This window comes from Antennarius striatus, chromosome 19, assembly GCF_040054535.1.
Source record: "Antennarius striatus isolate MH-2024 chromosome 19, ASM4005453v1, whole genome shotgun sequence".
NCBI classification, from domain to species: domain Eukaryota; kingdom Metazoa; phylum Chordata; class Actinopteri; order Lophiiformes; family Antennariidae; genus Antennarius; species Antennarius striatus.
This window is the reverse complement of record NC_090794.1, coordinates 12790432-12800771: the sequence shown is the minus strand read 5'-3', so window position 1 is coordinate 12800771 and position 10340 is coordinate 12790432. Positions and strand designations below refer to the sequence as shown.

Genomic DNA, 10340 nt, shown 5'->3' with positions numbered 1-10340 from the left:
TGAACATTATTTTCAAGGTAACCTCATTGTTCTTGTTCCAGAATGCCATCTTCAAAATGTCACATTTCATAACAGCTCAAATTACTGCCCAATGAAGAAAATCTTGAAATAAAAATCCACTCCTGTTAGGTGTTTTCTTTAGCGCATTAAATGCAGTATCAGGTTGTTCCACTTCTCAGTGAACTATTAAACTATTTATGAGAAATACTGCAGTCACTGTTTCAAACAACACACCACAAAAAGTGATTGTGGCCACCGAAAATTTGAAATGGAATTAGTGTGAAGAATGTTTTATGACAACAACAAACAACAACTTTGATGATGCTAATTTTATTTAAACGTGTAGGCATTGGTATTTCTCTTACAATTTTATGAAACAATGTTGAAATGAAAAAAAAGTGCAAAATGTTGTGCATTTAGTCTCAGGCTGATCTTTCTGTACCATGCAAATGTTCCCCCCATCGCTCTGTGTGTGCCAGCCTCCTCGGGGCCAAAGGCCTTTTCACTTATGCTGCATTTGTATTTCCATCTTTCCTGTATTTCCATATTCATAAAGCCAGTACAATAAATCTTTGTGTGGAAATCCTGAATGTTTCCAAACCAACTTTGACTTTGCATGATGAGGATGCTTGACAGGCTCCCATCCTTGATCCTTATTCTCTCACGTCTCCCTTTTGGACATTGTTCAGGTTACCAGGAGCATACACAGCCGTGATTACAGATAAAGAAAAGTCTTTCATCACGGCTGCATCTCATATTGTCCCTCGGTGGCGGTAAAGAAATCATTAAGAGTGTTCTGCAGAAATTCAAACGTGGGCCGGTCCTCAGGGTTCTCCTTCCAGCACATCTTCATAATGTCGTAGAGCTCCTTGGGGCATCCGTCTGGACACGGCATCCTGTACGAGCGGTCCAGGCTCCTGATCACCTCTGGGTTGGTCATCCCTGATGACAAAAAAAAACCAAAAGCTGCATTAATATGAATTAATATTAATATTGACATTAATAAAGACGTATATCCTTCTGAATCCAACACACCAGACTTTTTTGCGGCTTATTTTATTCAGCTCTCACTTCTCCTACCTGGGTAGGGTATTCTCCCATAGGTGACTATCTCTGTGAGGAGGATCCCAAAAGACCAGACATCTGATTTAATGCTGAACCTGCCAAAGTTAATGGCCTCTGGAGACGTCCATTTGATGGGAAATTTAGCACCTAATGGTCACAAAGAGAATTTATCCTTTTCTGGAAACGTTGGGCATTTAAAGATTCATATTATTTTTACTATATCACACAGCTGCCATAACATGAAATGACATACATTATAAGAGACACATCAGCATTATCAGATTGTTTGAGACAATGATGCATTCAGGGACGCAGTGAGGATGCAGAGGCCATGTCTGCAGTATTTTTATATCTTGTATCTTGGGGAGATTTACATTCTACAAAAATAACAAATGATGGGTGTTTTCATTTAAATTTTAGAATTGTCTGCTAAAAATGTGATGACAGGTTCTTCAATGAACTTGACCTCCTGACCCCAGTACATCTAAAATCCTGGCTGTGCTCTAAGGTGCATTTATTGTCAGATATGAAGAAACACTGCCAACACCTCACCTTCGTGGGCCGTGTACTCCGACTCGATAATCCTGGCCAAACCAAAGTCTGCTATTTTGCAGTGCATAGTTTCATTAACTAGAATGTTGGCTGCACGCAAGTCCCGGTGGATGTAGTTCCTCCTCTCGATGTACGCCATGCCTTCAGCTATCTGTCACATGAGAAATAAAAGAGGGATAGTTGGACATGGCTTCTGGAGGGGTTTTCAGGTAATAAACAAAAAGACAAGAAAATAAAGTTAATTCATTGATTCATGCCAGAGAGTAAAACAATGATTCCTTTTATATTCAACAGCTTGAATACATAGGGTAAATATAAATATACTGTAAACGTCTGTACAGTCTCAGCTGAGCATGTGCACTTTAGAAAAATAAGTGTATCGGCAGCAAAGTGGTTTTAACAGGATGCACCAACACTCAGGAAGTGAAAACGCTTTTTTTTTTGAGGGTCAAAAAAGTTGTGGGGGAGCTCGCTGATGATGGAAAAGAGCGTGACTTCCTGTCCGGATGTTAATAATTGACATTGGGTGGGGCTTTCAGGCCAAGCTGAGCAAAAGTCCCGCCACAGAAACCACACAGCTACTGCTGGCAGTTTCCATGTCTACTCAGATCATGACTGTCAAAGTCACACAAGCCCACACTAGAACAGATGTTTTTCAAGCCGCTTGTCTGTCTTAATGAGCCAATGTAGCGTTAATATAATGTCCTCACAAACAAACAGCAGCAGCAAGAAGAACAACAAAAAATAGAGAAGTTGTTGCAGACCAGTAGAAAAATGTTTCTTACATTTATTTGAACTAATAGATAAATAGTACATTGGTCACTGGTCATAAAAATAACAAATGCAATACACAAAACTGTAAATTGTCATGTCTTTACAGTTTTGTTAGTAGAATTTGGTTTCTCACCTGTGCCGCCATGTCTATTAGCTTATTCAGATTTAGGCGTTTTCCTTCATCTGTTTTTAGAAAGTCAAGAAGACATCCTGTATTCAAGAAAAGGAGAAGCACAACTCCGTCACCATGAGACACAAAACATGTTCAAGCAGATAATGTTGATGTTCCAAAATTAGACTGGTTACAGAAACAGACAAGCGGGAAGCGGCCACGTCTGTCTGCTGCTGCAATAAAGTGTCATTGTTACACTGGAGGCTGGCGCTTTAGCCAGGGTGTACCCCACCAAAAGGACAAACCACCCAGAGGTTGTTGTGACGTTTTAGCGTGTGGACATCAGCTTTCTGGTGTTCCACTTAGTTTGCCCTCCAGCCTACATCCCTGACTGAACAATGAGGTTTCTAATTCTCTCACAATGATTTTATTATTATAAGCTTCACCTTTAATTAATCTGAAATTATTGCATTGCTTTGCTTAAAAACAGAGCAACAGGTTTTTGCAGGAATTCAGATTGTTTTCAGAGTTGTAATGATTAAATTGGATCGATTGGACATCAAATTAATCTAGTTTCTGCTTTGGAGTGTGATTTATAGTTTTACAGTAAACTGAACATGTTGTTTGAACTAAACTTGGAATCCTAATATGACACATTTTATTATTTTCATCCCATTCAATAGCAGGACCTATGACCTCGGCCTGGAAAAGGGGTGTTTAATGATCGCTCATTCTCTTCCTCTCCTCTCTGTCCTACCGTTCACCATGAACTCGGTGACGATGAGAATGGGTTCCTTGGTGACCACGGCGTGGAGGCGCACCAGACGTTCATGCTGCAGCTTCTTCATCAGGTTGGCCTCCTGGAGGAAGGCCTCCGGCTCCATCGTTCCCTCCTTCAAGGTCTTGATGGCAACTCTCTGGGTGTTCTTATAGTAACCTGTTGCATGGGTTGAAACCAGGTGCTTAATTCACTTTATTCTACTGTTTTGACCAAAAACACGACATTTCCATCCTCTTACCCATCCACACTTCTCCGAACTGCCCGGCCCCCAGTTTTTTCACCATTTTCAGGCTTTCTCTTGGAATCTCCCACTGATCGTGTGCCCACGGCTGCTGGGGGGCCTTTGCTTTACACGGGGCGTAGAGCCGCCGACACAATCCATCTGCATTGCCTGCACACAAACATTGTGACCAATGTGACCTGCAGTGATAACAACTACTGACATGACAGTAACAGATTGATGGGCTCCTGTTAAATAAAATTCATTTGATGGCTGGTTTCTACTTCTTTCTTTCTTAAAGGTTGCTGTGTGTTGGTAACCCTCCTTCAGATCTGATCTTGTCATCTTAAGTCACAGGAACGGAACGGCTATCACATCTCACACAGGAAATGCAAAAGTCATTGCAACAGTCCTACTTCCTCGTGTTTCTCAGTGCAGACATATCATCATTCACAGAAATAACCTGAATCTGCATTCAAATTAAATCAACACACAGTCGACTTACGATTTCTGCAGACATACAGCTAATAAAACGTCTTTTGCTTGTTACTTACGACTGTAGTATTTCACCAGCTCCTGCAGGGTTGGGAACGACTTGGAGGGCGAGATGTAGAACCCTCCTTTGTCCAGACAGCGGATCTTATAGTGTTTTACCACATCCCCTTGCTCAATCACATGATCTCTGATTGATAAGGAAAAGGACCCTGAAAGGAGCGACACGCATATAGAAACTTGTTTTGGATGCAAGGCCGTGAGGTTTGCAGATTAAATTCTCTGTGATGGTCACCTGGACTGGTTTCACTCTCCCGAACAAGAAAGACTCCCTTTTTATTTCCAGGGGCTAAAAGCAGTCGTTCTGTTTCTTTCCTGGTAATGTCACTGAAAAACCATCTGTGGAGAAGTTTCCACAAAATATACTTAATATAACAATTTAAAACATTTGTTTAGAATATATAAACTGTGTGTCTTCCAGAGAATGTATGGATGTTCTTCTTACTTTTCCACCTCCAGCGTATCTGCCCTGGCAACGTAATTGCATGGTATGAAGCCCTCCTGTCCAGTCACCAATGACTGAGCCACCCACCATTCTCCATTTCTGCTAAAACAGACGTGACAGATGTTTTTATATACTATCGTCACGCATCCTTTATTTCACTGCTGCTGGATGCACAATGTCAAGCACCACCAGAGCGACTTACTCTTGTAAAACTCTAAGCTTGTCTCCCTTCTTAAAAGGAAGATCGCTCTCATTGGTGGACTTGAAATCGTACTGTGCCACAAAGAGAGCATCATCTGAAACAGAGCACAAAGTTATTTCAGTGGACACGACCTGACAATAAGATCATAATGATGTGTTAACGACAAATTAATATAGAGGAAGGATCCTGCAGAATAACACATCTGAATTCAAAAGTTTAAAGCTGTTCCTCCAGGAGGAATGAAGAGTCTTTAGTTGTGTGTTTGTGGCACCAAAAAGATTTCATTGCATGAATAATATGATCTCGTTCCCAGAAGACAAAGGAGGAAATCCAGGAGAGATTTTAATCATACACATAGGACCCTCTCAGGCTCAGACACAGGCCCTGCTGCCCTCAGTAAATGATCTGTGTGTGTGTTGTGGTCAGTGATTACCCTTATCTGAGGAGATGTTTCCAGATCTTGCCTGAAAAAGTAAACCAAAAAAAATCATTCAAAATGCGTCAGTCAGTGAGAAAAAAAATTCAAATAATTTAAATTAAAGTAGAATAATGTGAAGTCCCAGGAAATTAGGGGGCGGGGGGGGGGGGTTTAAAGTGCGGGGTTTTTTCTTGACATGATCTACTTACTATGTGATTTGATGATAGAGAGTTTTTTCCTTTGTAGAAGTTTTTGTCTTTTACTTGTTTCTGGTTACTGCAGCTGCAGCCCATCCTACATGTAAGGACATCTCTTCAGTGATACAGAGCTACACTTTACTTGTTCCTGCTAAGAACCTAACAGAACCACAACATCTCCATTCTGACCTGATAAAGCTTCATGAGCTTTCACTGAAGCAGTCTTCAGTCTCCTGCCGTCCCGTCGCTGATCCTGTGAGTCGGTACATTCATATCTGGCACTGAAAAGTCAGACAGAACCGTTGCATCACCATTGGAGAGTCCCTTGATCTTTAATGTGTTAGTTAAAAAATGCTCGTCTAACACATTGCTTCCCATAAGAGGAAGTGGTGTGTTTACATGTACTTTTTCAAAAGCTGCCATGCAGTGATAATAGAAGAACAAACTGGTAAAATTTTATGTATTTTTGCATCATTGTGAAATCACATTTTTCATTCTCATCTTAGTGCTTATCCTGGAAAGACAGTTTTAAGGGATACTTCAGGCTTTAGATAGACGCTGACTAAACTCAGTTGAGCCAAAAAGTTGCAATTTCCAATTTTAAAAAAATTTAAATTGTTAATTAACAAATGTTATTAGCTATGTTCGCTTTTTTTTTTTTAATTGTGATCAGCTGTCTGTCAACACAACAAGACGGAACCACTTTTTTCATCGATCAAAGATTTTAGCTAAACCTGGAATTCTAATACATTAGTGAATAAACGGTGAGTCACTATAAACTTCTGAATTCATCTGTTTTTGGTGTAGATTAGATTAAATAGATCTTTATTAGTCCCACAGTGGGGAGGGAGGTTCATGTATACATGATACTGTACGTACATACACATTAACATATATAACATATGATATACATATTTTACAATCACTAATTCCCATTTCACAGTATAATAATTCATTTCATCAGTATTGTGTCAGCGGTCTACAAAAAGATGAACACTCTACAGATATAAATACCTTGAACTTGTTTGTGTGTTCAGATGTCCAACAGATGCAGCATGTCGTCTGTTTCCTTGTTGAGAACCAGCCGTCTGTCTGTCACTATCACTCCTCTCTCTCTCTCTCTCTCTCTCTCTCTCTCTCTCTCTCTCTCTCTCTCTCTCTCTCTCTCTCTCTCTCTCTCTCTCTCCCTCTCTCTCTCTCTCTCTCTCGTACACAAGGGGGCCTCCATAGACTTTACTGTAAACACCTCTCCAGCTCATTAAACATTAAGACTGCATCATTTTGTTAATCAGTAACCAGTGATATTTTTCTAAAATGCAAATATCCTTGCATATGAAATGAGGTCTGCTGTGTGACGACTGTTGCACTGCACTGTGTGTGTTGGCATGGCGTTAGAGCAGGTGTGGGTCAGAATGGCGTGTTCCTCTGGTCTGTCCTGTGTGTCTCTGGTGGTTCAAGTCTCTGTTTGTTCACTTCCACATCATAGAACTGAGGTAGCATTTCTAAAACACTGTAATCGTATCTCAGTAAAGTAAAATCTTTACATAATAAAGAACTATTTCTGGAGGGTACAAAGGGGCATTCCAATTTGTCAACCTGGCTTCATGACTAATATGATGACAATTATCATTTATGATAACCTGTCTTTTATTATTAGCCTCAGTTCATTTTTTAGCTCTACTGTGGAGCTTGGTTTGCCAAATACTGTTACCTCCCCTCCTCCATGATCTCCCACAATCTTTGCCTCATGGTTATTCATCACTTCATCTGCATCTGTGCTCCATGGCGGGGAAGGAAAATCACAAAACATGTGCAGTCAGATTAAATAAAAACAAAGGTTTTCTACTGTACACCCTCAGAAATTATCTTTTACAGATGAGGGGTTTTGTCTGTTTGTCTGATGGAGAATTAACATTAAAGTATCTGCATACAGCGGCATTTAGAAGGATTTCTTTTATTTCCATGTTCACAATTAAAGTGATGCTTTCAAAAAGTCTAAACTACATGTTTATCATGTGAGATTTTGTGTTGTATGCCTTTCAGGAGGACACAAATGTTTTTATTCTTATTTCTAATATTTCTTTTTCGTGTCTGTATATATTTGAGCTACAAACAATTGTGAAATTAATTTAAATTACATGCCTACTGTATGTCTCTGTGTAACTCTGGCCACATTCAGCAGTTCCTGGGGGTGACCCGTCCCTTTACAGAAAGTCTACTCATTGTTGTTTCCCAGTTTGAACACTAGAGGGCGCAGACGGTCATGTTTTAAACTGACTGCTATAAAGTAAACCAATTTTAAGCAATTGGCCAACTTTTCTCTCAAGTCAAAGGCAAGATGTTGAGAAATTCCTGGACCACAATTGAAAAGGAGAGGAGAAGTCACACCCCTGATGACATTAGTGGTTTAATTCTCAGATATGATATGCTTCTATTTAAGGGAGGGGTTGTAAAGATGTCACAGAAGTATTTTAAAAAGGACTGTGTTCTATTCGTTCTATTCGAGGGAAAAAATCGTTGTTTTGATTTTACTTCAGCTTTTAACTGTACATGCATTTTGGCAGCGAGGCTATGTGAGCATCCTCAGTGTTATCTGGCCTGAATGCTCTTAGCATGTGAAGTTTAATGTTGGTTCATCTGAAGCCCTTTTTGTCTCAAGTTGTGTATCCCAGGAGTGTGTCATTCCAACTCTTTTTTTTTTTAATAACATGAGACACAGTGAAGTGTGAAGCACGTTTCATCAACATTATGTCTATGATTCAGTCATTGAGGCTGCTGTAGAGGTGATGACTACATCACGCTGCAGCGAGTCAACATTTGCTGACTGATGAGTCATCCTTTTGTCTGCATCAGTGCATCCACACCTTGGGTCTAGATATTAGGAGGATTTATACAGTCATCTGTTCTGTGTTAATCTGTCATGAACATGTTCACACATTTCATTTGGATCTGTCCATCATAAAGAAAGACACAATGCAGGGTAAATAAAGGCGTTGGGGTTAGAGTTGTGGTTAGGGCTAAGTCACAACTTCCAATGACCTTCCCCTTGTGTGGAGGATCCAGACTTTGGAGGAGGCCCAGTTAATGTCAGCTGATCCCAGCCACCCAGAATCAAAACATTTAAATCAACAAGTAAAACCAGAAACTGTGCCAGACTAACAGACCCTCACTCAACTCATTCAAAGTCTATGATATACCTCTTTTCTGGACTGAACTAACTTCATTCATTCATTCATTCATTTATTCAATCATTCATTCATTCATTCATTGTTCCACTGATTCCTGTACAACACTCTGCATCCTTGAACTTGAATTCATAGATAACTCTCACATGAACCTTCCTTTGTAGAAAAGATTCAATGCAGTCTTTCACTTTGGGGACTTTTTGTTGTGTGATGCTTGTATATCTGCATCTGGTGCATTGCACAGGTTGCGGATGTGAATGCAGATGCAAAGACGACCACATTGGAGGAAAAATGTTTGTAGCTGGTGTGTGTGGTCGGTCCATCAAAGTACAACAATGCTTTGGATTTTCACACCATAGAGCAGAGCTAACCAGGTCTTTCCTCTTCTCACCACACAATACACTGAAGAGGGAATTCACCCCTCTTCTTCAGCGATTGAAACAATAAACACAGAACAATGTGTCCTTGAGTTATCTCACAACGATTATGACCCTTTTCTTTTCGATTTCCCTCCTATATTACTATTAGAAGTTATTAAGCATCAATCAAAGAGCCTCGTGAGGAAGATATCATTCAGTGTGGTGTAACCTGTAAGTGCAGAGAGCAGTAAATCTAACAGCACCGGAAGTGTTTGTTTCCTATGGGGGGGGGGGGGGTTGGGGGGGGCTTTATACATCACACAACCTGGGATATTACTCTCTGGGCAACACTTCACACATTTTTGTTTGGACCACCTGTGCTGTGTGTGGGGACTGTGCTCTGCTGTAGTTCTCTAAAGGAACAACCTCACTTGACTACACACACACACACACACACACACAGACACACACACACACACACACACACACACACACACACACACACACACACACACACACACACACACAGACACACAGGGGCTGCAGGTGCATGGTGAGTGTTATTGAGTGCGTCCTGGTTACTAACTGCTGTTTCTCTTTATACTCCCTTCTCCTGGTTTTCCATCAGCCCTTGTTTTCTTCCCAGGGCCTTGGCGGATGCTTGTGTTCGGCTCTGTTGGGGTCCCCAGACGTTGTATCCTGCCTGCAGAAGGGTCATAAGTGGCCCCACAGGATAACCTGAACAACGGTGGGAAAGACAGGGAGCGTGGGTCTCCTTGACTAACGCTGTCCTGGCCGGCGAGCCACTGGAAACCAGCAACTTTCTATTCCCATTAGCGATGTGAGCATGGATGTAACTGAAAACGTCCTCACATGTGCTTTTGTGTGAGTGCGTTGGCAAGCAAGACGTTCATTATACAATATGAAACACATAAGATAAATAATAAATTAGGAATTCTCATGCATTGTTGTCCATCAAACACACACACACACACACACACACACACACACACACACACAGCAGGACACACTTTCCTTAAGTTTGATCCCCTCTACATCACGAGAGGCCACTCTTTGGCTTCCTGTCTGTGTGGGAACCGTTTCTCTTCTCTGTCACACATGAAGTGAAAATGTTCTCTCCTCCATTCACCTTAAAAACAAAGTGATTGTCACTAAACAAGGGACAACAGAACTCCTCCATACATTCAACAAACACCTTTGTTTTTCCTCTGGGATGCTCCTAAGACCTTCACTTTTACTATTGTTTGTCCGCCTCTAGACCACAACATTTTATTCATCTGTTATTTTTGGTTTTAGAAACTGGAATCATTCATTTCTTTTGTATTTGAGATGTTTTAGTTTATTTATAGAGGAATGAAAGCTTTCACAGTCAAACATTTCATTAATTATCAGCATGTTGTTTTGTCTTTAATGTTTAAATGAACCCATCCAGGACACTGACGTGTCAGATTCCACAA

The 10340-nt window shown here is 40.7% G+C and overlaps 1 protein-coding gene across 3 annotated transcripts; it reads right to left on the bottom strand.

Annotated features, from left to right (window-relative positions):
• Positions 1-320: 320 nt before the first annotated feature.
• Positions 321-6466, bottom strand: blk (BLK proto-oncogene, Src family tyrosine kinase). Of its 3 annotated transcripts, none has more exons than XM_068342149.1 (14): positions 6333-6466; positions 5508-5599; positions 5331-5415; positions 5137-5167; positions 4704-4797; positions 4502-4603; positions 4292-4395; positions 4059-4208; positions 3523-3675; positions 3261-3440; positions 2525-2601; positions 1618-1768; positions 1081-1212; positions 321-942 (listed from the first exon to the last, which is right to left on the bottom strand). In XM_068342149.1, the coding sequence occupies exons 3-14, from the start codon at positions 5412-5414 to the stop codon at positions 740-742; spliced, it is 1461 nt and encodes a 486-aa protein (XP_068198250.1). In that variant the 5' UTR covers position 5415; positions 5508-5599; positions 6333-6466; the 3' UTR covers positions 321-739. The 3 variants fall into 3 exon arrangements, with proteins under 3 accessions (XP_068198250.1, XP_068198252.1, XP_068198253.1); XM_068342151.1 differs by having other exon boundaries at positions 4502-4600; XM_068342152.1 differs by lacking the exon at positions 1081-1212.
• Between the last annotated feature and the right edge of the window lie 3874 nt (positions 6467-10340).

Bases quoted from the DNA above. Each gene is read 5' to 3' on its own strand.
- blk (XM_068342149.1), bottom strand. From the start codon at position 5,414: ATGGGCTGCAGCTGCAGTAACCAGAAACAAGTAAAAGACAAAAACTTC. The intron at 1,769-2,524 runs GTGAGAAACCAA...CTCATGTGACAG, and splicing joins TAATAGACATGGCGGCACAG to ATAGCTGAAGGCATGGCGTA. The intron at 943-1,080 runs GTAGGAGAAGTG...TTTTGTCATCAG, and splicing joins TGGGAGAATACCCTACCCAG to GGATGACCAACCCAGAGGTG.